The sequence below is a fragment of the Rhinopithecus roxellana genome, chromosome 13, assembly GCF_007565055.1.
Source record: "Rhinopithecus roxellana isolate Shanxi Qingling chromosome 13, ASM756505v1, whole genome shotgun sequence".
Lineage (NCBI taxonomy): Eukaryota > Metazoa > Chordata > Mammalia > Primates > Cercopithecidae > Rhinopithecus > Rhinopithecus roxellana.
The window spans coordinates 9108959-9136237 of NC_044561.1; the positions used below are offsets into that span (position 1 = coordinate 9108959).

General features: G+C 53.5%; 2 protein-coding genes and 1 long non-coding RNA gene across 11 annotated transcripts in view; 1 reads left to right on the forward strand and 2 right to left on the reverse strand.

The window, feature by feature from the left end:
* The window catches only part of TXNRD2 (thioredoxin reductase 2), a 67877-nt gene extending 66730 nt beyond the window's left edge, over positions 1 to 1147 (reverse strand). For 3 of the 4 annotated variants that reach the window (XM_030915534.1, XM_030915532.1, XM_030915531.1), the window contains exon 1: positions 871 to 1147. In XM_030915534.1, the coding sequence (XP_030771394.1) occupies positions 871 to 973 (103 nt within the window). In that variant the 5' untranslated portion in view covers positions 974 to 1147. The remainder of the gene's footprint in view (positions 1 to 870) is intronic. The other variant, XM_030915533.1, reaches the window with a different exon arrangement.
* COMT (catechol-O-methyltransferase) lies at positions 942 to 27234 on the forward strand. Of its 6 annotated transcripts, none has more exons than XM_030915535.1 (10): positions 954 to 1067; positions 4129 to 4242; positions 9420 to 9512; positions 10047 to 10198; positions 16787 to 16888; positions 18651 to 18744; positions 19990 to 20275; positions 21022 to 21215; positions 21665 to 21796; positions 26731 to 27234. In XM_030915535.1, the coding sequence occupies exons 5-10, from the start codon at positions 16881 to 16883 to the stop codon at positions 26929 to 26931; spliced, it is 915 nt and encodes a 304-aa protein (XP_030771395.1). In that variant the 5' UTR covers positions 954 to 1067; positions 4129 to 4242; positions 9420 to 9512; positions 10047 to 10198; positions 16787 to 16880; the 3' UTR covers positions 26932 to 27234. The 6 variants fall into 6 exon arrangements, with proteins under 6 accessions (XP_010386754.1, XP_030771395.1, XP_030771397.1 ...); XM_030915537.1 differs by having other exon boundaries at positions 18676 to 18744; XM_030915536.1 differs by lacking the exon at positions 16787 to 16888.
* On the reverse strand, positions 17621 to 21147 carry LOC115892895. Its single transcript, XR_004052814.1, has 3 exons — positions 21013 to 21147; positions 20006 to 20231; positions 17621 to 18020 (listed from the first exon to the last, which is right to left on the reverse strand). It is a non-coding gene; the product is annotated as an uncharacterized LOC115892895 (long non-coding RNA).
* Positions 27235 to 27279: the final 45 nt, after the last annotated feature.

Consider the following 27279-nt stretch of genomic DNA (forward strand, 5'->3'; position numbering starts at 1 on the left):
AACTCTGTTGGGCCACCCTTCGTCCTGGAGATCCCCAAAACCTCCATAGCAACAGCTCTGCCCATTCACACATGCAGTCAGCCCTCCCTCCCGCGTCCACCGCCGGCTGAGGGCCAGCCACCCTGCCTCCCATAGCCACCACCCCTGGGAAGGAGCCCTGACCCCGTCCTTACACCCCTCTACAATCACTGCCTGTGGGGAGAGCTACTCGCTGTCACAGGCATCCAGGGGGCAGGGTCAAGGGGCCCCCTGAATGGTGGGGGACCATATTGTCGTGCATGGAATGAAACTGGCCACACATAACAGATATGGTGGCGCTTTGGCGAGCTGTGGGGGAGTCTGTCCTACAGGGTGAGGTTTGAACCCTCCTGAGTGACCAGACACCCAGCGTCCGCTTCAAGTGCTCAGTTATAATTATTGTCCGGATTTGGTCAACTGTTCCTCAGGGGGTCCAGGAGGATATGTGTGTCCTCCCCTTGCTCTGTGCAGCCTCTAACCTCTACAGTCTACTAGGGGTCTGGGAAGAAGGTGGGAAGTCTGGCCAGTGGGGCCGGTGGCTGGTGACCTCAGGAAGTGGGATATCATCATCTTCAGAACTGTAGTTGTTACTGGGACACCAGCTCCGGGAGACCACAGGCGCAGCCAGCACAGCAGGACCTTAGACAAGGCTGGGCTCACTTTCCCCATCTGGGAAGGGGGCTGCCTGTGGCTAGAAGCGGCCCGAACTCCTGAGCAAGACTAGACCAAGAGGCCGATGTATGGACACCCTCGTGTGGGTACCCCCACGGGGCCACCGCCGCGCGGCCACCCTCACGAGGACACTCCGGCCGCGCGGACACCTACCACGGGGACGCCCCGACCCCATCCTACCTGCCGCGCCCCGCGCCGCGACCCGCACCCCGCCCGCCACGGCCTGCGTCCGCCACCGGAAGCGCCCTCCTAATCCCCGCAGCGCCACCGCCATCGCCGCCATTCTCGCGGGGCTTCTCGGGCGGCTGGGGCTGCCCGCCGCGCTGCCTGCGCCGGACCGGGGCGGGTCAAGTCCCGGGCGCGCCGCCGCGGTAGAGGTGAGAGCGCCGGCCAGAACCCGGCCGAACGGGGCAGCATTCGGGGCGGGGGCCTTCAGACCTAGGGTGGAACATTGGGATAGGGTGTGGGGAATTCGGACCGCTGTGAAGGGATCTGACTTTGGGTGGGGGTCTCCGGACTTGGGGTGGGGGATGTGGATGGGGACTGGGGCATTCGAAGCGCTGTAAAGGGATCTGACTTTCGGTGACGGTCTCCGGACCTGGGGTGAGGGATCTGACTTGGGGTGGGGAGCCCTGGATGGGGAGTGAAGAATTCGGACCTCGGTGAAGGGATCCGACCTATGGTGGGGGGTCTCCGAACCTGTGTTGAGGAGCTCCGGATGGGGGTGGGGAATTCGGACCTTGGGTGGGGATCTTTGGACCGGGGTGGGATCCCCAGACTCCTTGTGGAAGGCTGAGGTTGAAGATCTGTGCTGGGATGAGGGGCTCCAGATAGCCCTGGGAAATCCTGCTTCAAGACTGGGTTGGGGGTCCAGACCAGGAGGATAAGCCTATCCCTGGAGTAGGGCTTGACCTGGTGAGGGTGTGGCAGAGTCACAGGGGAGGGTCCCACTTGGTCCTTGGGCTGGGATCAGACTCTCAGAGCTGGAGAGTTGCAGGGGGCCTGGGGGAGGGTCTGAGGAGCCCCAGACTCAGAGGGCCTAACCTGTTGGAGGCCTTGGGGTACCCCAGGGCCTTTCCCTGCAAGAGAATGGCTGCCCCACCAGGAAGGGGCCCAGGACTCCCCAGGGTAGGGGGCTGTGTGGTGCGCAGGACCACGTGGGAATGGTAGAGAAAGGGGAAGTCATTCTGGGCCTGCCTTGCTAACGAACCTGCTTTTTGGATTTTTCCACCCTGGGATTTTTTGTGTCCTGTTGCTGTTTATTGTTTAAAGTGACCCCCCAAGCCTGAGGGACCATAGGAGCTGCCCTGCGGAGCCCAGTGAGACACTAGTTAATGGAGAAAAAACAGCTTTTACTTGATAACTACTGACAACATGAGAAAAAGCTGGCTCCATGCTGATTTGACTAGAGGTGCCTGGAGTTTAAAGGGAGAGTGAGGGAGTGGGAAGGGGTGGGGACTCAGTAGAGTTAGGGAAACAGAAAATCACCAAAACTGGGAAGGGAGGGTCAGCCCCTGTGGAACCAACTGATCTGGGTTTGCCACTGGGGCTTACCGAAGTCAGGCCCCCAACCTCCCACAGAGACTGGGAGACAGGGGCCCCATACTCAGGTGTTGGCTGGAACACACAGGAAATTCTTGTGGCAGCCTTGAGCTTCTCAGGCAGGCACTTTTAAAGGGGGCTAGGGCCGGGCGCGGTGGCTCAAGCCTGTAATCCCAGCACTTTGGGAGGCCGAGAAGGGCGGATCACAAGGTCAGGAGATCGAGACCATCCTGGCTAATACGGTGAAACCCCGTCTCTACTAAAGAATACAAAAAACTAGCCGGGCGACGAGGCGGGCGCCTGTAGTCCCAGCTACCTGGGAGGCGGAGGCAGGAGAATGGCGCGAACCTGGGAGGCGGAGCTTGCAGTGAGCTGAGATCCGGCCACCGCACTCCAGCCTGGGCGGCAGAGCCAGACTCCGTCTCAAAAAAAAAAAAATAAATAAATAAATAAAGGGGGCTAGGATCGTTCTGGGAATGTGGCCTTGAGCTGTTAGGAGCTGTTAGTGTTCATTCCAGTCTAGATAGGCCAGGGCGAGGCCCAGTGGAGAAGGGGACCCCAAAGAGCCTGGCTGGAGTGTGGGGAGGGAGGGTCTTGTCAGTACCCCTCCTGTGCAAGAAGAGCAGAGACATACTTCTTTCCTCTCAACAGTACCCCTCTGTTTCACATGTCCGTGTGAAGAGATCACCAAACAGGCTTTGTGTGAGCAACATGGCTGTTTATTTCACCTGGGTGCAGGCGGGCTGAGTCCGAAAAAGGAGTCAGCAAAGGGTGGTGGGATTATCATTGGTTCTTATAGGTTTTGGGATAGGCGGTGAAGTTAAGAGCAGTGCTTCGGGGCAGGGGTAGATCTCACAAAGTACATTCTCAAGGGTGCGGAGAATTATAAAGAAACTTCTTAAGGGTGGAGGAGATTATAAAGAACCTTTTTTAGGATGGGGGAGATTACAAACTACATCGATCTGTTAGGGTGTGGCAGAAACAAATCACAATGGTGGAATGTCGTCAGTTAAGCTATTTTCACTTATTTTGTGGATCTTCAGTTGCTTCAGGCCACCTGGATGTACATGTGCAAGTCACTGGGGATATGATGGCTTAGCTTGGGCTCAGAAGCCTGACACCCTCCATTTTCTGTTCTGTGTTGTATTCATAAAGTACCAGCGGGACCATCTATTGAGACTTGGTAGCAAAGAATTTTTGCTGGATGCAAGCAGTCAGGCATTTAATGAGGAAACAAAAATAGTAGCGGGCTGGGCACGGTGGCTCATGTCTGTAATCCCAGCACTTTTGGAGGCCAAGGAGGATCATTTGAGGCCAGGAGTTTGAAACCAGCCTGGGCAACATAAAGACCCTATCTCTATAAAAAATCAAAAAATTAGCCCAGTGTGGTGGGATGGGCCTTTAGTTCCAGCTACTTGGGAGGCTGAGGTGAGAAGATCGTTTGAGTCTGGGAGGTGGAGGCTGCCGTGAACCGTGATCTTGCCTGTGTACTCCAGCCTGAGCAACAGAGAGAGGCCCTATCTTAAGAAAAAAAAAAAAAGAAAGAAAAACAAAGATGAATGGTTGAAGCTGTCGATAAACCCAGTTTTTGAGCCTGCAGGGCAGCAGTTGAGGTTTCCCGCCCTTGGGCCCTAACAAGGCCAGCAGGGGCACTCAGGGATTTCCTGGGCTGTGGTGTGAAGTTTGTGATGATGGCATAGGTATCGGTATCCCAGTTGTGGTTACTTTCTGGAGAGAACATGGGGCATGCAGGAGCTGGAGGGGGGTCTTCCTGGGCGGTCTGTGTGGCAGCGGCTCCAGACCAAAAGCTGCCTGTGGATAATCTGTTGTGGTGCTGAGTTCTTTCAAGTTTATATCAAGTATTCTGGCTTCAATCTGCAGGGCTTTTTTTTTCAGATCCTGGGGGCAAAGGGCAGCTACAAGACCACCTGAGTCCCAGTGGGGATTTGAGTTCTTGGTGACACCAAGTCAGCGAGGAGACAAATTGGAAATGTCAGTCTGAGGAGAGTGGTAGGTAGCCAGATACTGAAGGGAAGTAGATGGGAGGATTTGGTAAGGGCTGGCGTGTAGGAAGGCAGTGACAGTCCAAGAGACAGGCAGATCATAAAACCTCAAGGATAGGCTCTGTGGCTCATGCCTGTAATCCCAAGCACTTTGGGAGGCCGAGGTGGGCAAATCAGCTGAGTCCAGGAGTTCAAGACCAGCCTGGCCAACATGGCAAAACCCTGTCTCTACTAAAATTACAAAACATTAGCCGGGCATGGTGGTGCATACCTGTAATCCCAGCTACTCAGGAGGCTGAAGCAGGAGAATTGCTTGAACCTGGGAGGTGGGGGGGCTGCAGTAAGCCAAGATCGTACCACTGCACTCTAGCCTGGGCAACAAAAGTTAAAGTCCGTCTCTAAAAAAATTAGGCAGAGTGTGGTGGCTCACACCTGTAATCCCAGCACTTGGGAGGCCAAGGCGGGTGCATCACAAGGTCAGGAGATGGAGACCATCCTGCCTAACACGGTGAAACCCCGTCTCTAGTAAAAATACAAACAATTAGCTGGGTGTGGTGGCAGGCACCTGTAGTCCCAGCTACTCAGGAGGCTGAGGCAGTAGAATGGTGTGAACCCAGGAGGCAGAGCTTGCAAGGAGCCGAGATCACACCACTGCACTCCAGCCTGGGCAACAGAGTGAGACACTGTCTCAAAAAAAAAAAAAACAAAAAAAAAACAAAAAAAAAACAAAACAAAACAAAAAAACACCTCAAAGAGTGAACTAGACTAGGATCTGATAACTCCCAAGAGGGTGTTATATTTCTCCACTGAAGCATAGCATTTCTCTTTACTTCCCTTTTTGATTGAAGATAATCAAAGTAAGATTACTGTTATTTACCAAGTAATTCTGCTCTCATTAAATTTGGCCTGTTTATTTACATAAATGCAGCACGAATGGTAATTGACCACACAGGCCTTTTTAAGTTTGCTGAAACTTTTAATAGGGAATCTTAGATTGAGCTTTTAAAAGCCTTTTGAGGTTAGGAAGCCAAGCCAAGAACTTCCAACCAGACTTCACCTGCAGTGCCTATAGATTTGGGTGAATTCCTCTCTTCTCAAGGTCCCTGAAATATCCCAAGGTTCCTGGGCCTCAGAACCTTGGGATATTTGGAAGAGACTTTCCTTACTCACATGTAAGACCAAGAACCCCTTAAGCCAGATACCAGGCTAGATTTTTCAAGAGCTTTTTGCAAGCAATGGCTCCACAAAGTCAACCTGAAAGCCATCTGGTCATACTTGATTCTATGTACATCATTCTCAAACAGGACATTCCAGTCCAAGCCTTGGTAATATAGCCGGTGTTTCCAATTGTGTCCTGTTACAAGGAGAATAGATTCTTACTGAAGTTATGCGATAACTATATTGCCATGAAAATAGGAATACTCAATAATAGTTTCTGATTTTTGGAGGGATCAGGCCAGAAGACAAAGATAATTGCTTCAATTTTGTTTAGAGAAGTATCATTTACTATAATATTATAGGTTAAGAGAAAAAGGAAAGGTTTCTTTTTTTTTTTGAGGCGGAGTCTCGCTCTGTCGCCCGGGCTGGAGTGCAGTGGCAGGATCTCGGCTCACTGCAAGCTCCGCCTCCCGGGTTCACACCATTCTCCTGCCTCAGCCTCCCGAGTAGCTGGGACTACAGGCGCCCACCACCACGCCCGGCTAATTTTTTGTATTTTTAGTAGAGATGGGGTTTCACTGTGTTAGCCAGGATGGTCTCGATCTCCTGACCTCGTGATCCACCCGCCTCGGCCTCCCAAAGTGCTGGGATTACATGCATGAGCCACCATACCGGCCTGCTGTGTTAACTTCTAACAAGGCCTAAATAGCATTTTTATTATTATTTTTTTTTTTGACAGAGTTTTGCTCTTGTCACCCAGACTGGAGTACACGATCTCAGCTCACTGCAACCTCTGCCTCCCTGGTTCAAGCAATTATCCTGCCTCAGCCTCCCGAGTAACTGGGATTACAGGTGCCCACCACCACACCAGGCTAATTTTTGTATTTTTAGTAGAGACAGGGTTTCACCATGTTGGGCAGGCTGGTTTTGAACTCCTCACCTCAGATGATCTACCCACCTCTGCCTCCCAAAGTGTTGAGATTACAGGCGTGAGCCACCGCGCCTGGCCCTAAATAGCATTTTTTATTTGACAGGACGTTGCATGAAATTATGTAGGGACCAGCCCTACAGGGTCTGTGGGTTTTTCTCCCTGTATGCAGAGATGAGAGATCCTAGAAATAAAGACACAAGACAAAGAGAAGAAAAGACAGCTGGGCCCAGGGACCACTAACACCAAGGTGCAGAGACCAGTAGTGGCCCCAAATGCCAGGCTGCGCTGTTATTTATTGGATACAAGGCAAGGGGGTAGGGTAAGGAGTGTGAGCCATCTGCAATGATAGGTAAGGTCACGTGGGTCATGTGTCCACTGGACAGGGGGCCTTTCCCTGTTTGGCAGCCGAGGCAGAGAGAGAGAGGAGACAGCTTACGCCATTATTTCTGTATTTCAGAGACTTTTAGTACTTTCGCTAATTTTGTTACTGCTATTTAGAAGGCGTAGCCAAGTGTAAAGGATGGAAAATGAAGGCGGACCGGGAGCGTGACCGCTGAAGCACAGCATCACAGGAAGACGGTTAGGCCTCCGGATAACTGCGGGCGGGCCTGACTGATGTCAGACCCTCCACAAGAGATGGTGGAGTAGAGTCTTCTCTATCTCCCCTGGGGAAAGGGAGACTCCCTTTCCCGGTCTGCTAAGTAAGGGGTGCTTTTTCTAGGCACTGACGCTACCGCTAGACCAAGGTCTGGTTACTAGACCAAGATCTGCTAACCAGCATCTTCCCAGGCGCTGACGTTACTACTAGACCAAGGAGCCGTCTAGTGGCCCTGTCGGGCATAGCAGAAGGCTCACACTCTTGTCTTCTGGTCACTTCTCACTGTGTCCCTTCAGCTCCTATCACTGTATGACTTGGTTTCTCCTAGGTTATGATTGTAGAGCGAGGATTATTATAATATTGGAATAAAGAGTAATTGCTAAAAACTAATGATTAATGATATTGATATATAATCATATCTATAATCTGTATCTAGTGTAACTATTCTTATTTGATATATTTTCTTTATTATACTGGAAGAGTTTGTCCCCTTGGTCTCTTGCCTCGGCACCTGGGTGGCTTGCTGCCCACAAAATTTGCCATTGAAGTAAACCTAGTTAGTTTAACATCTCTCTTACAAGGTCACAGGACAGATCCTCTGAGGTCTTTCAGGGGCCCTCCAGGAAATCTCAAGTCAGTTTGCGATCAAGACAATGTCATAGGCCACATACAGTGGCTCACGCCTATAATCCCAACACTTTGGGAGTCCGAAGAGGGAGGATTGCCTGAGCCCAGGAGTTTGAGACCAGCCTGAGAAACATGCTGAGGCCCTGTCTCTACAAAAAAAAAAAATGAAAAATTAGCTGGGCATGGTGGTACATGTCTGTAGTCTCATGTACCCTGAAGACTGAGGCAGGAGGATCACTGGAGCCCAGGAGTTGAAGGCTGCAGTGAGCTGTAATTGTACCACTGCACTCCAGCCTCGGTAACAGAGTGAGACTCTGTCACTGAAAAAAATTTAGGCCAGGTGCAGTGGCTCATGCCTATAATCCTAGCATTTTGGGAGGGCAGATCACCTGAGATCAGGAGTTTAAGACCAGGCTGGCCAACATGGCAAAACCCCATCTCTACTAAAAATACAAAAATTAGCTGGGTGTGGTAACATGTGCTTGTGGTCCCAGCTACTTGGGAGGCTGAGACAGAAGAATTGCTTAAGCCTGGGAGGCAGAGGTTGCAGTGAGCCCAGATCACACCATTGCACTCCAGCCTGGGTAACAGAGCAAGACTCTGTCTCAAAAAAAAAAAAAAAAAAAAAAAAAAAAAAAAAAAAAATTTAAAGAAACTTTATACATAAATACATTCAATGATTATGAGATCAATTCTAGCCAGCTTTGACCTCATAAACATAACAATTCTTTTCTGCAGACTTTCTTGAGGCCAGGAGTTCAAGACCAGCCTGGGAAACATAGGGATAACTTTCTGTATCCATTCACGTTTGGTTTGGTTTTGAGACAGGATCTCAGTCTGTCACCCAGGATGGAGTGCAGTGGCGAGATCTCAGTTCACTGTAGCCTCGACCTCCTGGGCTCCAGCGATCCTGCTGCCTCAGCCTCCCAAGTAGCTGGGACTATAGGCATGTACCACCACACCAGGCTAATAATTTTTGTGTGTTTTTTTTTTAACAGAAACAGGGTTTTACCAGTTACCCAGGCTTGTCTCGAATTCCTGGGCCATTCACGCTTTGTCCTATATTTTTCCTCTTTTTGTAATTTTACTTCAGGACAAAATTACATCGCTTTCTTTAACAAAAACACTCTACATTCTTTGCATACTTTTCATATAAAAACACATCCTATTTTCCTCCCATACTTTGTATACAAAATTGTTTCCCTCATTCTTACTGTTTCTAGGAGTTTTGTTTTCATACATTGATTATAATTTTTAACCATTAGTAAACGGTATTTTTTTTTTTTTTTTTTTAAAGAGACAGTCTTGCTGTGTTGCCCAGGACTCACTGCACCCTTGAACTCCCGGGCTCAAGTAATTCTCTGACCTCAGCCTCCCAAAGCACTGAGATTACAGGCATGAGTCACCACGCCTGGCCATAACTTATATTTTACAGAGAAAAGCAGGAAGAAGACAATTGGAAATTGTCTGTCATTTAGCAGTTTATTAGCAAATTTTATGGAATATACCGTCTTATAATCTCCTTTTTATAGTGCAAAAGTGCCAAGAACATGTTAACAGGCCAGAATACCTTTAGCCAGTCTGTACCATATAAAGAAGCCAAAAAGTACAAAAAGTTATGCTTAATAATGAATGTTTCAGCACTTTCTCCTGTTCAGGTATTATTTAGATATTCAATGAATGTCTATTATCTAACTTCACTTAGTATGACTCTGAGGTTGAAAGTTACTGAAAAGATCTTGGGAGCCTTTTTAGGCCAATATATTATCAAATGCAGTTAACAAAACACAACTCACTAGTTTATATAAAAGCTAGTTCTCACTTTTTTTTTACTGTATTTTATGTTTTCTTTTTTCTTTTTTTTTTGTAGAGACAGGGTCTTGCTGTGCTGCCCAGACTGGTCTTGAACTCCTAGCCTCAAGTGATCTACCTACCTTGGCCTTCCAAAGTGCTGGGATTACAGGTGTGAGCCACCACCCAGCCCTGTTTTATATGTTTATCCGCTATGTTTCTGGCAAATTGGGCAAATTAAGGGACACTTGCTCAGTGTGAGGGGAAGACTTTCTACCTGTATTTGTGGATATGACCTTTATGACTTGTTTTGCCCTGCTGGATGACTGATTGCATGTTTCCAGTGAGCTCAGCTGGTTGCTTTTGTGGGTCCCTGAGGCCCTGCGAGCCCCTGATGGAGCAGGAAGCCTAAAGTTCCAGGGACCGTGGGGAGTTGAGGGGCGGGAGGGGAAGAGAGAGGCCTGCAGCGGGGCCGAGGGGTGGAGGCCAGACTTGAAGGGGGTGTCTCCTTCAAGAGAAAGTAGGGGGGTGTGGAGGTGATCGGAAGGGAGAGGCCTGAGAGGAGCTAGTTTGGGGAGATCTCAGGTATCCCAAAGGAGCCACTGACTTCCAAATTATCCTTGGTAAAGTCACATCAACAAGGAAGGAAGCAGACAGAGGCGTGCTTGTTCTTAGCAGTTTTGTTTTCATATGCTGATTAAAGTAGTGCAGAGGGCGTGATCAGCAAGGCTCCAGTAAGAAGGTCCCACGGAAGGAGCAGGAACACAGAACAGAGCGGGCAAGACAGCTCCACCAGGAGTCAGGAGTGATTCCCCTCTAGGAACGAGGCGCCAGGAAGAAGAACTTCCAGCCCAGGAGGTAGGTACCGTTCAGAAGAAGCCTGGGACTCTCGGGACCTCAGAGCCTTACTCAGAATCATAAGAAGCAATGTCTGTCCTCACTGCTGCATCCAATGTTCTTCTGGAGCATTGGGTTACAAGTCAATCCATGTGACTCCCGCATGAGCAGGCAGAGTGGAGATAACACGGATAGATGCGGGCTCCAGTTGTTGCATCCGAGGGTCCGCTGGATGGTGGTTCCCATCCAGATCCAAGTCCTGACCCCTGATCACAGAGAAACACAGCCAGACATTAAAGTGGTAAGGACAGAAATTATAATATTTGGTGACCAGTGACAGGAGGGGAGAGAGCCAAGCTCCCCTCTGATTTGTGCAAAGAAGTGGAGAGTGGGGAGGAAGAACAGCAGGGACTCAGGAGTGAGGAAAGAGGAAAATTACCAAAAGCAGGAAGGGAGGGTTAGCCTTGGGAAACCGATCTGGGTTTGCCACGGGGGCTTACTGAAGTCAGGCCCCCAATCCCACAGAGACTGGGAGACAGGAGCCCCATCTTCAGGTGTTGGCTGGAACACACAGAAAATTCTCTTGGTAGCCGTGAGTTTCTCAGGCAAGCGCTTTGAAGGGGGCTGGGATCATTTTAGGAATGTGGCCTTGAGCTGTTAGAAGCCATGTGCAGTATGGCTCACACCTGTAATCCCAGCACTTTGGGAGACTGAGGCTGGAGAATCACTTGAGGCCAGGAGTTTAAGACCAGCCTGGGCAATGTAGCAAGACGCTGTCTCTACAAAAATAATTTTTTTAAATTAGCCAGGCACTGTGGCATGCCCCGGTGTAGTCCCAGTTACTCAGGAGGCTGAAGTGGGAGAACTGCTGGAGCCCAAGAGTTCAAGGTTGCAGCAAGCTGACTGCACCACTGCACTCCAGCCTGGGCGGCAGAGGTGATCATGCCACTGCACTCCAGTTTGGACGACAGAGCGAGACTCTGTCTTTTTTGAAAAAAAAAAAAAAAAAAAGGCCAGGCGCGGTGGCTTAAGCCTGTAATCCCAGCACTTTGGGAGGCCGAGGCGGGCGGATCATGAAGTCATGAGATCGAGACCATCCTGGCTAACACGGTGAAACCCCGTCTCTACTAAAAAATACAAAAAACTAGCCGGGTGAGGTGGCGGACGCCTGTAGTCCCAGCTACTCAGGAGGCTGAGGCAGGAGAATGGCGTAAACCCGGGAGGCGGAGCTTGCAGTGAGCTGAGATCCGGCCACTGCACTCCAGCCCGGGTGACAGAGCGAGACTCTGTCTCAAAACAAAACAAAACAAAAAGGCCAGGTGCAGTGGCTTACGCCTGTAATCCCAGAACTTTGGGAGGCCGAGGTGGGTGGATCACAAGGTCAGGAGTTCAAGAGCAGTCTGACCAACATGGTGAAACCTTGTCTCTACTAAAAATACAAAAATTAGCTGGGCATAGTGGTGTAAGCCTGTAATCCCAGCTACTCAGGAGGCTGAGGCAGGAGAATCGCTTGAACGTAGGAGGCAGAGGTTGCAGTGAGCTGCGATCGCGCCACTGCACTCCAGTCTGGGTGACAGAGTCCATCTCAAATAAATAAATTAATTAATTAATTTAAAAACGAAGCAGCAGCAGCTTTGTTAGTGTTTGTTCAAGGACTGATAGGCCTAGGTGAGGCTCAGCTAAGAAACGTGCTCAGAGGAGCCTGGCCGGAGTGTGATGGAGGAGTCTTTGTCCAGGCTGCTGCCATGGTGGGCCTCAGACCTCATGGCCTGGGTGCTGGGGGTGGGGCTGCCACCCAGCCTTGAGGAGAGCAATGAGGAGGTCAGATTCCACTCACATCCAGTGCGGTCTGGACGCAGGCCTGGCCTACAGCCTGGTCCTGATGCCTGGGCTTTGTTTTTTTGTTGCTGTTTTTTCGAGACGGTGTCTCTCTCTGTCGCCCAGGCTGGAGTGCAGTGGCATGACCTCAGCTCACTGCATACTCCGCCTCCCGGATTCACACCATTCTCCTGCCTCAGCCTCCTGAGTAGCTGGGACTACAGGCGCCCGCCACCACGCCTGGTTCATTTTTTTTATTTTTAGTAGAGGCGGGGTTTTACCATGTTGGCCAGGCTGGCATGTCACCTCACTAGGCATGCCCAGGTCCTTTCTGTCTCTCCCTAAAGGCATCCCTGTCCTTTCTGTCCCCTCCACACTGAGCCGAGCCAGCCTACACTCTTGCCCCAGGCCTTCCCTCTGCTGGGAGCCGGGACGCTGAGCACCTGCCACATGAGCAGGTTGACCTGCAGAGGGCCTCCAAGCAGGTGCCAAGGCAGAATCCGATGTGACTGGGAGAACGCCCTTGAAGGATAAAGCGAATGTGCGACAACCATGCAGGTCTGGCCCGTGGAAGGGAGGGGAGGGGGCCCCAGTGGGGCCACAGTAAAGGAGTAGAGGGGCCCCACAGGCAGGGACGGCCTAGCTGGCCCCCTGGGGCTGTGGATCTGCAGGTGCAGTGCAGCCTCTTGCCTCTCTCAGCCCAGCCCTTGCATCTGCCTCTTGGTGTGTCTGTAAAGACAAAGTCACTGTGGTCCCTGCAGCACCTGGCTTGAAGCAGGTGTGCAGCCCGTGTGAAAGCCTTCCCTTTAGCTCTTAGGTATTGAGTCAAAAAAAAAAAAAAAAAAGCTTTCCCCTGAGCCTGGGGGCCTGGCCCCACTGAGAATACCAGCAGGCAGGGGAGGCTTACGGGAGTCTGTCCTCTGCCTGGCCCTCTGACCTTCCATTCTGACCCCTTCCCTTCCACACCAGCCCGTTTCCCCATGTAGGGTGCAGTCTTTGTTGCAACTGCTCACCTCTGCTATGGTCTGGTGAGAGCAGCCACGGACAATGTGTGTGCAATTGTGCGTTTTTTGTTTTGTTTTGTTTTGAGATGCAGTCCCACTCTTATCGCCCAGGCTGGAGTGTAGTGGCGCGATCTCAGCTCACTGCAACCTCCACCTCCCGAGTTCAAGCGATTCTCCTGCCTCAGCCTCCCAACTAGCTGGGATTACAGGCATGCACCACCATGCCCAGCTAATTTGGTAGTTTTAGTAGAGACTGGGGTTTCACCATGTTGGTCAGGCTATTCTTGAACTCCTGACCTCAGGTGATCCACCCGCCTCAGCCTCCCAAAGTGCTGGGATTACAGACGTGAGCCACCGCGCCTGGTTGATTGTGCATTCTGATAAAACTTCATTTACAGAAATAGCAGGTAGGCCCCTCACAGGGTGCCCAGCGCAGGTGCACTGTCTCACCTCTTCTCAGGTGTCATGGGGCGAGAGGTTAGTCCTCTGCCTCCTTCCTCTCTGCAGGTTGGAGAAATGACAGATTCTTGTAGTGCGGGGTATGAGACAGTAGCAGGAGGGGGACACTCCCAGAGTGCTGCCAGAGAGAGGCGAGGCCCCATCTGGATTTGATGGCATTTGTATTGTGGTGTTGGTAGATGGTGGTAGTGTTGTTTTAGAGACAGTGTCTCTGTTGCCCAGGCTGGAGTGCCGTGGTGCAATTACAGCTCACTGCAGCCTCCAACTCCTGGGCCCAAACAATCCTCCCACTTCAGCCTCCTGAGTAGCTGCAGCTACAGGCACGCCACCATGCCTGCCTCGATGGGTAGTTTGTGGCCATTAAACTTCTGGTCATTCCTTTAGATTCCCAGAGGCTGGATGGAGATGAGTGGCCAGCCCCTGGGTCCACAGATGAGCGTGGGGCCAGGCTGCAGCCTGTGGGATCTCCCAGGCCGGCCTCCAGGTGTCCTCTCAGCCTGTCCACAGGCCCTGCCCAAGCGTGTGGCCTACTTGGTGCTGCCCGGCTTGTCTCTAAGCACCTGTACTGGCTCTCCCTGGATTACTGGATCGCAGTCAAATCCCCTGCCAGAATCCTGGTCCCCCTTTATCACACCGGATCAGCCCTGAAGGGCAGGGCTGCTTGCAGCAGTTCCGGCCTTTGCTGGGAGGTTTCCAGCCCTGTTGAGCAAGTCTCAGGCAGGGTCCTCTGCAGCCTCCATGGGGGACCTGTGTGCAGAGCAGGGCTGCCCCTGTGTGTAAATGCTAAGAACTGGCCTTCTTCCTGCCATCTGTGTCCTGTTTGTCATCACACCTGTGGCTCTATGCTTGTCTCCCCAACTGGGCCACCAGCCCTGTGAGGGCAGAATGAGGCATGTCCAAGCCACAGTGACTCTCAGTGTGCAGGGGGTTGTTAGCATTGGTTCTGTGTTCTGGAATAGCGAGGACAGTGTGCCCCAAATGGCCAGTGGTCTTTCCCGGGATCGCTGCAGCCGCGTGTTGGCCCCTGTGGAGAACGGAGGATGCACAGCCGTTTCAGGGCACAACCCAAGGTCTCCTGAGCTTGCTGTGCAGCCCAGTCTTTCTCTCTGTGGCCCTGGTAGCTGCCTTTCTCTTCCCCGGAGGAGAGGAAAGACACCTTCCTGAGCAGGAAGATGTGGGTGAATAGAGACCAAAGTGTCAGTCACTCTTCAGACAGAGGTGATAGCAGAATGAGCAAAACTGACGGACCCCAGATCTTTGCAAAGGGAGCAAAGTCAGTTTCTAGCTATCTTTTTTTTTTTTTTTGAGATGGAGTCTCACTCTGCCGCCCAGGCTGGAGTACAGTGGTGCAATCTCAGCTCTCTGCAACTGCCTCCCGGGTTCAAGTGATTCTCCTGCCTCAGCCTCCCAAGTAACTGGGACTACAGGCACACGCCACCACGCCCAGATGATTTTTGTATTTTTAGTAGAGAGAGGGTTTCACCATGTTGGCCAAGATGGTCTTGTTCTCTCTTTTTTTTTGATCTTGCTCTGTCACCCAGGCTGGAGTGCAGTGGCGCAATCTCGGCTCCCTGCAACCTCTACCTCCTGGGTTCAAGCTATTCTCCTGCCTCAGCCTCCTGAGTAGCTGGGACTAACAGGAGCTCACCACCACGCCCGGCTAATTTTTGTATTTTTAGTAGAGATGGGGTTTCACCGTATTGGCCGGGCTGATCTCGAAATCCTGACCTTGTGATCTGCCCGCCTCAGCCTCCTAAAGTGCTGGGATTACAGGTGTGAGCCACCACACCAGTATTGCTGGGTCATATGGTAGTTCTGTGTTTAACTTTTTTTATTTTTATTTTTTGTGGGTTTTTAAGATTTTTTTTTTTTTTTTTTTTTTTTTTTTTTTTTTTTTTTTTTTTTTTTTGTGAGGTGGAGTCTCGCTCTGTCGCCCTGACTGGAGTGCAGTGGCCCGATCTCAGCTCACTGCAAGCTCCGCCTCCCGGGTTTGCGCCATTCTCCCGCCTCAGCCTCCTGAGTAGCTGGGACTACAGGCGCCCGCCACCTCGCCCAGCTAGTTTTTGTATTTTTAGTAGAGACGGGGTTTCACTGCGTTAGCCAGGATGGTCTCGATCTCCTGACCTCGTGATCCGCCCGTCTCGGCCTCCCAAAGTGCTGGGATTACAGGCTTGAGCCACCGCGCCCGGCCAAGAATTTTTTAATATTTGTGGGTACATAGCATGTTTAAATTTTTTTTTTTTTTGAGATGGGGTCTTGCTCTGTTGCCCAGGCTGAAGTGCAGTGGTAGGATCACAGCTCACTGCAGCCTCAACCTCCTGGGCTCAGGTGATCCTCCCGCCTCAGCCTCCCAAGTATCTGGGACTACAGGTGCGGACCACCATGCCTGGCTAATTTTTAAGTTTTCTGTAGATATGGGGTCTTGCCATGTTGCCCAGACTGGTATTGAACTCCTGGGCTCAAGCAATCCCCCATCCCAATCTCCCAAAGTGCTGGAATTACAGTCGTGAGCCACCAGGTCTGACCACATGTTTAACTTTTTGAAGAACTACCAAACTGTTTTCCATAGCAGTCATACCAGCAATGCCAGAGGGTTCCAATTTCATTATATCCTTGCTAACATTTGTTATTTTCCTTAAAAAAAAAAAAAGCCAGCTGGGCATGGTGGCTCATGCCTGTAATCCCAGCAGTTTGGGAGGCAGAGGGGGTGGAGCGCTTGAGCTCAGGAGACCAGCCTGGGCAAAATATCGAGAACCCCCTCCACCCCATCTCTACCAAAAAAAAAAAAAAAAAAGCTGGTTGTAGGGGGTGGTGCACATCTGTCGTCCCAGCTACTTGGGGGGTGCTGAGGCAGGAGGATCCCTTGAGCCCAGGAGGTCAAGGCTGTAGTGAACTGTGATTGCGCCACTGCACTCCAGGCTGGGGAACAGAGTGAGACCCTGTCTCAAAAAAACAAAACACAAAAAAGCACATTTCAAACCTACACAAAAGTAGAGAGGATTCCCCTCGGTCCTCCAGCCTGCACCCCCGCCCCACCACAGGGGCTTTCAAAACTGTTTCTTGTTGCCTCTCTGTAAGGCAAGGGGGACTCTTGACGCTCCCCAGACCACACAGCCAAAGTAGGGTGATAGGATCACAGGGGTCCCAAGTCGGACACTGAGCTGGCGTGCCCACTCCCGAGTCCTGGGACCCCAAACTAAAGGAGCTGTTCCTTTTCCCCATGGAGGGCTGACCGGGCAAAATCCCAGCGCTGGGAACATCCGAGCAGCTCTGAGTGGCGTGGGTTGGTTTCTACCCGACTTTCTTTAAAGGGAGGCCTGATTCTCAGCTTTTCAGGACCCGCCCTCTGTTTCCTCACTTGTCTGCTCTTTCGTCCTGTGAAACTGGGCAGCGGCCGGTGACAGCGCAGGGTCAGCCCTTGGATGGCCAGGTGGGCGTGATCCCACCCTCTTCCGTGGCTGGGTGGGCGTGGTCCCAAAGTCACTTGGATGTGGTCCTGCCTCCCTCCCGGCCCAGTGGGCGGGGCCTCCCCTTCTGCACCAGCTGGGCTAAGCAGAGAGGAGGGTGGGCTGGGAGGCCCCACAAGGCTGGGTCGGAGCGGAGGTGGTTAGCCTGGGAAAGGCTGTTGGGAGGTGGGGTGGCCTGGGGCAGCCAGTCCTCCTGCTCTGGGCTTCAGTACCTCACACAAGGGAATCCCAGCACTGGAGGGCCTTGTGAGGTGGCCGTGGGCACTGTGGCCCCCAGGCACTGCATGGGGGTCTGGGGTGTTGGCCTTAGAGCCTTTGGTCTTCAGCTTCCCCAGCCCCCATGGCTCTTGGCCATTGGGGCCCAGTTGGCCGCAGAGCCTTTGGCCTTGAGCTTCCCCAGCCCCCATGGCTCTTGGCCATTGGGGCCTAGTTGGCCGCAGAGCCGCTGGCAGGTGGGACAGGTGGGCACTTGGTGCCTCCTCGCACCAGCTGGGCCCATCCTGCAGAGTGGAGTGGGCGGGTCCCTCCTGCCGGGCAAAGGAAGAGGGCTTCAGGGCCCCTCCCTGCTGTGGCCTCCTCCCCTCTGTTGCCTCCCACTCGGCCCTAGGGGACACTGCTTGCAAATTTATGAACAGATGGACCTAGAGATTAGAGATTCAAAAACCAAATTCTTACACAATTCAAGTATTATGCAGATTTGGATTTATAATTTGGGACTCCAAGGTCTACCAAGTAATTTGCTGTTTCAGCAGAATAACCCTTTTAATTTGGGGTGTTTATTTCTAACACTTACTGTTTTTTAAATATGGAGAGTAAACAAAATGGCCCATTATCTGACCACACAAATATCAGTAGTAGTCATTATAGATAACTAAACAATAGCAGATAAATAGTAGTAAACAAAGCAACAAGGTATGTCATAGGAAATCCCCACCGTGAAGAAAGGAGCAAGGTGGAAAGTTCTGGCGGCTTCAGGTCTGCATGGTCTCTCTCCACCGTGGTTCCTTGTCATCTTCCTGCCAGAATAAGGACACTGTCCTTAGGGAAGCGCCATCTCCTGTTTTTTCCCCACGAGCCCTGTGGGCACGTCCTGCCCTGCAGGGAAACATAGTGGGCCATGGGTTTCCCTGCAGGCCTGGGACCCTTTCCCAGGGTAGCAGCAGAAGGCGGCACGATTCACACTCCTGCAGCTGTGGACAGGGGCACCCCCGCTGGCACTGAGCCCTGCACTGGGTTCCATCACCCGCTTGGGGCTCTGGCCTTTGGCCTTTTCCTGTGAGCCGCATATTGGCCACTGTGACCCATCTGTTTCATCATCTTTTTCTTACTGATTTGTGTATGTTCTTGGTAAACTAGCCCTTGGTCTTACACAACATTTCCAAGGTACTAAAGATTCTTCAGGGGAAATACAACTTGAGCAAAGTGGTTCCCTCCTTCTGTGGTTCACAAGGTGCGGGTGCCCACAGGGCATTGCGGACAGGGACCGGGAGACTGCCCCTGGGGTCTCTGGCTGGGTGACACTAGTAGGGATGTCGCTTGGCCTCTCTGAGGCCTTCTGCTGTCTCTTCTGAGGCCAGTAAAGCAAAGCACTGCCTTCGCCCTGCTAGGGAAGGCTCAGGCCAGGCTAGGCTTGTCCGGAGAAGGGGCTCAGATATCTGGACCTTGGTCATCGCCAGGTTAGGGTTTCTGTTGATGATTATCCAAAGGCAAAACTGATTTCCATAGAAATAACATCTGCTTTGCTGCTGAGCTCAGAGAAAGAGACCGCAGACCCCTCCCGCAGTCAGAGGGCTGGAAACTGCTCAGAGGTGCTTTGAAGGTGAGTTGGCCAATGGAAGCCGGGGCAGTGCCAGGGTGGGTACAGATTCCAGCCTGGTGCATTTGCACAGGTCTGCTGAGCACATGTCCACTCTGCCTGTGTAAACAGGCCACGTGCTGTGAAATCCCCTAGAAGCCTGGTGTCCACATGGCCTCCCCCTAGGGCGGAGCCTCTGCTTCCCTGTTCTCTTCTGCTCTGTCCTCTGGTGCCCTGAGGCTGACCTCCAGGGGTGTCCCCTCTGCAGCCCTGGGCCTGCCTCCTCACCTGGGTGTGCCTTTCTAAAACGGAGTGTCCAGTGGAGAGTGGGACCTCCTGTGCCACTGGGAGTCCAGGGCCCCATCCCAGAAAGACCTGTGAGTGACCACAGGGGCCCTAGAGGAAGTTTCCTTGTGTCCTTCCCATTTCAGGGTCTGTGACCTGAACTCCTGGGCTTCTGCCTCAGGCCTCCTGTGCTCTGCTCTCTGCCTGCTGGGTTCCCTCACCAGGCTTCTGTCTGTCTGGTTCCCAGGCTACCTGCCTGGAGGGTCACACCAGGAGGATTTCAAACAGGTTTCAAGTGGGGTCACTTGCCATTTCACTGTGTCCCACGAGGTACACTGTGGTGGGCAGCAGGGCTGGCCTTTCTCATCTGGGACATGCCACATGTTGCCGTCCCCAAGGGCAGTGGTGAGTGGGTCTGTCCTGGTGTTCCTGGCTTGGGGACTGCCAGTGTCCTTACTTGGACACTCAATGAAAGGGACACACGAATCCCTGGGGCGTCCAGAGCATGGGTGACCAGCATGGGTTCACCACATGAGGCTGAGGGGCTGCACCATACAGCCTCTCTTTAGGCCACCCCTCACTACCCCCCACTCCAGGCCATGGGTCTTCCCTGCCCCTGGGTGTCCTCTAAGCCAGCTGGGAGACAGCAGCCTGGGTCCACATCTGCTTCTGTATTCTGTGTGGTTTTAGAGGATCCCTGGGCTGCCTGGGGAAGCGCCCAGGGCCAGGGAGTGTGACCCTGCAGGCTCCACACAGGACTGCGAGAGGCACACACCTGCTCTGTCCACCTGAGGGCACCAGAGAGCACGAGAAGGCTGGCTCCCTGGCGCTCACACGTCAGGCAACTAAGGCACATGGCTGGCTTCTCTGAACCTTGCCCCTCTGCGAACACAAGGGGGCGATGGTGGCACTTCAAGCTGAGGGGCATGTGGGTGCAGCAGGAAGAGCATAGAGCACTGGCGCCCCTCCCCTCCCGCCCTGCAGATGCTGGAGGCCCCACCTCTGCTGCTGGCCGCTGTGTTCCTAGGCCTGGTGCTGGTGGTGCTGCTGTTGCTCCTGAGGCGCTGGGGCTGGGGCCTGTGCCTTATCTGCTGGAACGAGTTCGTCCTGCAGCCCATCCGCAACCTGCTCATGGGTGACACCAAGGAGCAGCGCATCCTGCACCACGTGCTGCAGCATGCGGAGCCTGGGAACGCACAGAGCGTGCTGGAGGCCATCGACACCTACTGCCAGCAGAAAGAGTGGGCCATGAACGTGGGTGACAAGAAAGGTGGGGTCCCGGCCGGCAGGTGCTGAGCTCTGGGACAGGGACCCAGGACCAGGCATCAAAGCCCTTACCGGAGAAGCTGTTATCACCCCGTTTCCAGGGGGCTGGGAACCCTGGGATATGCCCAGATAGGGCTGGGGGGTTCCTCTGGAGTCCCAGGGTGCCAGGGGCCAGGGTCCCTGATGATTCCTCCAGGCCCTGCTGCCTGCGCCCCAGGACAACAGGCCCCCACACAGGGTCTGACGGTGGTGTAGTTCCCCTTGAACTCTGCTCTGGCCACCATGGGACCTGTCTGGGAACCAGTCAGACAGGTTCTCCTGGGCCCGCCCCCGCTTGCACTCCAGCCTGGGGCACAGGGTGTGCTGCCAGACTCAGGGAGTTACTCATGCAACTAGTGCTGCCGCGGGGCCCCAAGGGGGGCAGTTCGGGGATTCAGAGAGGGCAGCTCTGTTAGGACACACTGGGGCCAGCCAGGAATAGTGGAACAGATAGGGACCAGCGTGGGCATAGAGGCTAAGGGACCATGGGAGCTCCAAGGTGCTCACAGTGGGGACCAGGTCCATGGGGCTGGGGACACCAGGGAGGTAAAAGACCCCTCCAGCAGGTAGGGAGGGTGGGCAGAGGAGGGCCAGAGGCCAGGCATTTGGGAGAGACTGTTGCTTTTTGGGAGAGGTAGCGGGCCGTGCCTGGGGATCCAAATTCCCCTCCCTCCGCCTGTGCTCACCTCTCCCATCCCCTACCTTGCACAGGCAAGATCGTGGACGCTGTGATTCAGGAGCACCAGCCCTCCATGCTGCTGGAGCTGGGGGCCTACTGTGGCTACTCAGCTGTGCGCATGGCCCGCCTGCTGTCACCGGGTGCGAGGCTGCTCACCATCGAGATCAACCCCGACTGGGCCGCCATCACCCAGCGGATGGTGGATTTCGCTGGCGTGCAGGACAAGGTGCGCATGCTCCACCCGCTGTCAGACCCGGAAGAAGGGCCAGGGCTGTGGGCGGGGAGGGCCTGGTTCACACCACGTTCACTGAAAACCCACTATCACCAGGTCCCTCAGTGCCTCCCACCCTGGGGCTGAGGAAGGACCCACCCAGCAGCTCGGTGAGGGTGGTCTCACAGCTCTGGGGAAACGGCCAAGGTGGCACGAGGAGGGGCAGGGACACAGCGGGGCCATGTCACCCCAGAACCCTAAAGAAAACTGATGAATGCTCGTATGGGTGTGTATGCACGGCCTCCTGTCTGTGTGGGCGTGGGCACTGACAGGCGCTGTTGTATGGGTGTGTAGGGGCGGCCTCCTGTCTGTGTGGGCGTGGGCACTGACAGGCGCTGTTGTATGGGTGTGTAGGGACGGCCTCCTGTCTGTGTGGGCATGGGCACTGACAGGCACTGTTCCAGGTCACCGTTGTGGTTGGGGCATCCCAGGATGTCATCCCCCAGCTGAAGAAGAAGTATGATGTGGACACGCTGGACATGGTCTTCCTCGACCACTGGAAGGACCGGTACCTGCCGGACACGCTTCTCCTGGAGGTGAGTCCCAACCAGGATGGCCTCTGTGCCAGCTGCTGCCCAGGGCCCATTCGGTCAGCCTCAGCCTCTCCAAAGAGCCAGGCACCCCAGCAGAGCCCTGTGCAGACAGAGCTTGCTCTGGAGGCACCACCTGAGGTCCAGGAGTGTGGGGGACTGAGGAGGCCCTGAGGTGGGTGGAGATGGGTGGGGAGCCGGGCCAGGGGCCTGGCTGCTTGGCCTGTTGGACTGGGGAGCCAGCCTCCCGTGCAGGTACAAAATGGGTGGCAGAAGTGGGGTGCACACCCCAGACCAGATACCAGGGCATAAAGGGCACAGGACCAAGGAGATGGGGTGGGGAAGGGCCGCTCCGGGCTGGCCTGCTCTCCCCAAAGCCAGCCGGTGCTCGTGCAAAGAAAGCACGTGTCTCCTGCAGAGCTTCTTCCCGAGGCCCCATCTTGTACATTCCCCCAACCCAGCCCCACTGACAAGGACCCTGAATTTTCTTAGTGAGGCCTGGTAGCAGGTGGGGCTGTCCTCGCTTCCCTGGGGGACATGGGGCACTCATGGCCCTTCACAGACTGATGCTTAAGGAGCCTCACATCAATGACACACTGCCCCATCCCTCTCTGGTGGTCAGTGACACTGAGTGGCTCTGTGATCCTCCACTGGGCTTGGGACGCCCACCCTCACGGCCTCCCCACCTGCTCACCTGCAGGTCTCCCAGAAACCGGACACTGCCGTGAGCAGCAGGACTAGGAGCATGAGGGGCACAGCCCCCACGCCTGGCTAGGTAGGGCCGCTGGGCCGCTGGATTGGAAGGAACCAGCACTAGCAGAAGCCTGAGGTGTGAAAGGGCAGAAAATGTTCCAAAACAATGGGGGTCAGGGCACACAGGACTTTGGGTAGGTGAGGGTTAGACCTGTCTTCTGGAGCTGCGCTCAGGGGCTCATGCCAGTAATCCCTGCACTTTGGGAGGCTATGGCAGGAGGAGCGCTTGAGGCCAGGAGTTCGAGACCAGCCTGGACAACATGGCAAAAAAGAAAAATATATGTTTATGTATATATGTATATGAGAGATGAAGTATTGCTCTGTCACCAGGCTGGAGTGCAGTGGCACAATCTCCGCTTACTGCAACCTCTGCCTCTTGGGTTCAAGCGATTACCCTGCCTCAGCATCCTGAGTAGCTGGGACTATAGGCACGCGCCGCACACCTGGCTAATTTTTTGTATTTTAGTAGAGACGGGGTTTCACTATGTTGGCCAGGATGGTCTCAATATCCTGACTTCGTGATCTGCCCGCCTCAGCCTCCCAAAGTGCGGGGATTACAGGCATGAGCCACCGCACCTGGCTACAAAACATACTTTTAAAAATTAGCTGGGTGTGGTGGTGGTGTGCCCCTGTAGTCTTGAGCTACTCAGAAGGCTGAGGATGAAAGATTGCTTGAGCCAAGGAGTTGGAGGTTACAGTGACTGCCACAGGTTATGGGGACGGTAACTGGGTCCAGCTTTTTTTTTTTTGAGACAGAGTTTCGCTCTTGCCCAGGCTGGAGTGCAATGGCACAATCTCAGCTCACCGCAACCTAACCCTCCTGCGTTCAAGTGATTCTCCTGCCTCAGCCTCCTGAGTAGCTACGCCCGGCTCATTTTTTTGTATTTTTAGTAGAGACAGAGTTTCTGCACGTTGGTCAGGCTCGTCTCGAACTCCCAACTTCAGGTGATCCGCCTGCCTCGGCCCCCCAAAGTGCTGGGATTACAGACGTGAGCCACCGCGCCCGGCCTTATTCCAGCTCTTAAAACAGCAAAAACAACAAAAAAAACAAAAAAAATTGTCTGGAAAGATCCCTGTCAGCCTTGTGGAGTGTGGAAAGAGAGGGCTGTGGGGAGGGCATTTCAAGTGCCCTGAACTCACGAGGAGGCACTGAACCCTGGCCGTGGGGAGGGAGCACCTGTGTTGACCAAGGGGGCGGGCAGTGGGAGGGTGGGAGGGAGACCTGCCGGCCAGGACAGTGTAGCTGGCGGGGCTCACCCCTGACAAAGGAGCATGATGCTGGCAATTCGGTATTGATGGGAGAGCAGACGCTCAGCCAGACGGGCTTCACTTGGACAGGAAAGACACCCACAGCTGGGCCTGCGTTACCGGGGCCGAGTTTCAGCAGCTGTGGTGTGTGTGATAATTACAGGGGCCTGCCTTCATAGAAAAGTAGCAAATATTGCAGTTTAGTAACTAGGAAACTAATAGTTTTCTCAGTGCTGCTTGTGCAAAGCTGGTAATTATCTCAAAAGAAGCAAAGTTTATGAAGTGGGAAGTCATGAATTGGGAATGGGTGTCCTTGTTAAATGCATATCTGCACACTCATTGCTGGGGCCCTGTGCCCCCTTGTAGAGGGTTGGGGGACAGCCTGGCTCTTGTGAGGACCTAGCCATCCCCTCAGTGGGTTTTGTGAGCATTGGAGGCATAGGGGGTGAGGGGCTCAGGAGCAGGTTGCAATTCAAAATCAAGGGCTGCTTTGAGGAGGCCTCTCCACTGGGCTGCCATAGTCACCAAGTCCAGCCCACACCCAAAGGAACAAGAATGAGTTCTCCCTTAAAAAAAAAAAAAAAAAAAAAAAGGCCGGGCACCGTGGCTCAAGCCTGTAATCCCAGCACTTTGGGAGGCCGAGACGGGCGGATCATAAGGTCAGGAGATCGAGACCATCCTGGCTAACCCAGTGAAACCCCGTCTCTACTAAAAAGTACAAAAACCTGGCCGGGCGAGGTGGCGGGCATCTGTAGTCCCAGCTACTCGGGAGGCTGAGGCAGGAGAATGGCGTAAACCCGGGAGGTGGAGCTTGCAGTGAGCTGAGATCCGGCCAGTGCACTCCAGCCTGGGCGACAGAGCGAGACTCCGTCTCAAAAAAAAAAAAGAAAAAGGCAGGGCCTTGCTCTGTGCCCAGGCTGGAGTGCAGTGATGCCATCATAGCTCACTGTAGCCTCGAACTCCTGAGCTCAAGTGATCCTCCCACCTCAGCCTCCTGAGTAGCTGGGACTATAGACATGCACCACTACACTGGCTAATTTAAAATTTTTTTTGTAGAAATAGGGTCTCCCTATGTTGCCCAGACTGGTCTCAAACTTCTGGCCTCAAGGGATCTTCTTGCCTCAGCCTCCCAAAGTGCTAGGAGTACAGGTGTCGCTCCAACTTTGTTGTCGTCGTCGTTGTTTTCCAAGACAGAGTTTCATTCTGTCACCCAGGCTGGAGTGCAGTGGCACGATCTTGGCTCCCTGCAACCTCTGTGAGGCTCCAACTCTTGAAGGGAGGAGAGTCTAAGGAGGTGAAAACCACCTCAGCATAGTGTCACCTGCTCCTCTGACACTGTCACTTCTCCATGGCATTAGATTTTCAGTGCTGCTCAGATGCTGCTGCATGTTTAGCCAGTTCTCCAGGTGGTCTGAGTAGCTGGTAGGAGGCTTGCAGTGTCGGGGGACAGGCAGGACAGGTGCTGCTTTCTTCCCCTCTTGACCAGTTTTGTAAAGGAGTGGGCCCCTGGCAGCCTCCAAAGGTGACCCATGCTCCTTTCTGCCCTTCCCTCCTTCATTCCTGTTTAACTTGTGCAGTTGCAGTGGTCTGGTGTCTTTCAGTCTGCTGATGTCATCTGTATCCCTGATGACCAGATTGGGCTCCTGAGTCCCCTGGCACAACCTGAGAAGTCCAGGAGCCCAGGCCCCTCACTCATCTTGGGCATTCCCTGGTCCGGGCCGGAAGGCAGCCGCCCTGCTCAGGGCCTAGGCCATTGTCCTCCTCCTGGGTGGCGCTTTGTTCTAGGTCTTTTCAGCTGACGTTGCTAGGACATTCTTTTTTTTTTTCTAAATGAAAACACATCATGATTCATGGTGGTACTTCCTGTTCAAGTCCGGACCTTGGGGCTGTCCTCTGACCTCACTGACCTTGCAGCCGTGTGGTATCCATACTGTCACGTGAAAGCCCCTCTGCTTTCTCTGCAGCACACGGGCTGGAAACGACCGCCACCCACCACCGGGACAGCTGCAAGCCCTGTGGGACTCTCTAGGCGTATCCCAGAGGGATGTGGGGTCAGATGCCAGTGTTTCAAGGCACCTGCCTGCGAATTGATTTTACTGTACGTTAGATGTTTGAGATTGCTTGTTAACTTTTATTTGGTGACTAAGTCAAATCTCCACGACAAGGTGACTGGGGTGTCCCTTGCCCTGGTGGGTCCTTCCTCCCCATAGAAAAACACTTCCTCTCAAGGTTTCTTTATTGTTTATGTGACATAAGCAAACCCTCCTTGCAGCTTTGATAGGCAAGCATTCTATGAAGTTTCTCCTGATAGTGGACCCCACGGGCCATGCCGTGGCTGCGTGTCAACAACTCCTTCCTTCTGCACAGAACCCAGGCAGATGAACCCTGTGTCCTCCCAGGGCCCAGGCACCGGTGGAGGTGGGGGGTCTACAAATGCAGGAGCTTGGGGATGTTCAGAACTGACTCCAAGGGGCAGACTTGGTGGTGGGAGGTCTGCCCCACCCCAGCCCTGCAGGGTCACCCTGATCAGGCCAATATTGTCTCCAGGGACCATACCAGCAACCCCTCTCCCTGCGTGCCTCTCCCTCATAGGCCTGAGTTCCTGGCATTAGGTGTTGAGGGCCCCACTGTTTCCACTCATCCAGCTAGCATTTATTGAGAACCTACTGTGTACCACATGCTATTCTAAGGGATGGATACTCCTGAGATGGATACAGGAGTTGATGAGGTCTTCACGGGGCCGGTGTTCTAGAGGTGGCACTCAAGTCTTGTACAGTCCTTTCCTGCAGGAGTCATGCTGGGCAGAAAGTGGAAGCCTGGCCCCAGAGGCTAGGCACAGGCATGGTGCAGTGGCCTGGTGAGGAGCACCCGTCCTGGTTTGGGCCAGGTTTTCTGAGCACCTATGACCCTCATCTCCCCCACCCCCGGTCTGTTTGCAGGAATGTGGCCTGCTGCGGAAAGGGACAGTGCTACTGGCTGACAACGTGATCTGCCCAGGTGCACCAGACTTCCTGGCACACGTGCGCAGGAGCAGCCGCTTTGAGTGCACACACTACCAGTCATTCCTGGAATACAGGAAGGTGATGGACGGCCTGGAGAAAGCCATCTATAAGGGCCCAGGCAGTGAAGCACGGCCCTGACTGCCCCCCCCCCCGGCCCCCCACTCAGGCTCCCTCACCCAGCCTGGTTCTGAGGGTGCCACAGATGTGCTCCAGCTGACCTTCTGCGGCTCTGGGTTGTATCCTAAATGCAAAGCACACCTCGGCTGAGGCCTGTGCCCTGCCATGCTGACCTCTCTGAACTGCAGCACTGGATTGCTCTCCTTTTCTAAGACTCAGTCGTGACCTCTTTACTAACACCCGCTAGCTATATTATCTTACATACTAATATCATGTTTTTAAAATGTAAAATAGAAATTAAGACTGTAAACATCTAGATATAAATCAACTTAGTACATCCTTCTCGACTGCCATTCTCCTGCTGCCCTC

What these genes read in the sequence shown, in the direction of transcription:
- COMT (XM_030915535.1), top strand. An exon ending in GAACGTGGGTGACAAGAAAG is followed by an intron (nt 20,276 to 21,021) that starts GTGGGGTCCCGG and finishes TACCTTGCACAG; the next exon opens with GCAAGATCGTGGACGCTGTG. An exon ending in CGGACACGCTTCTCCTGGAG is followed by an intron (nt 21,797 to 26,730) that starts GTGAGTCCCAAC and finishes GTCTGTTTGCAG; the next exon opens with GAATGTGGCCTGCTGCGGAA.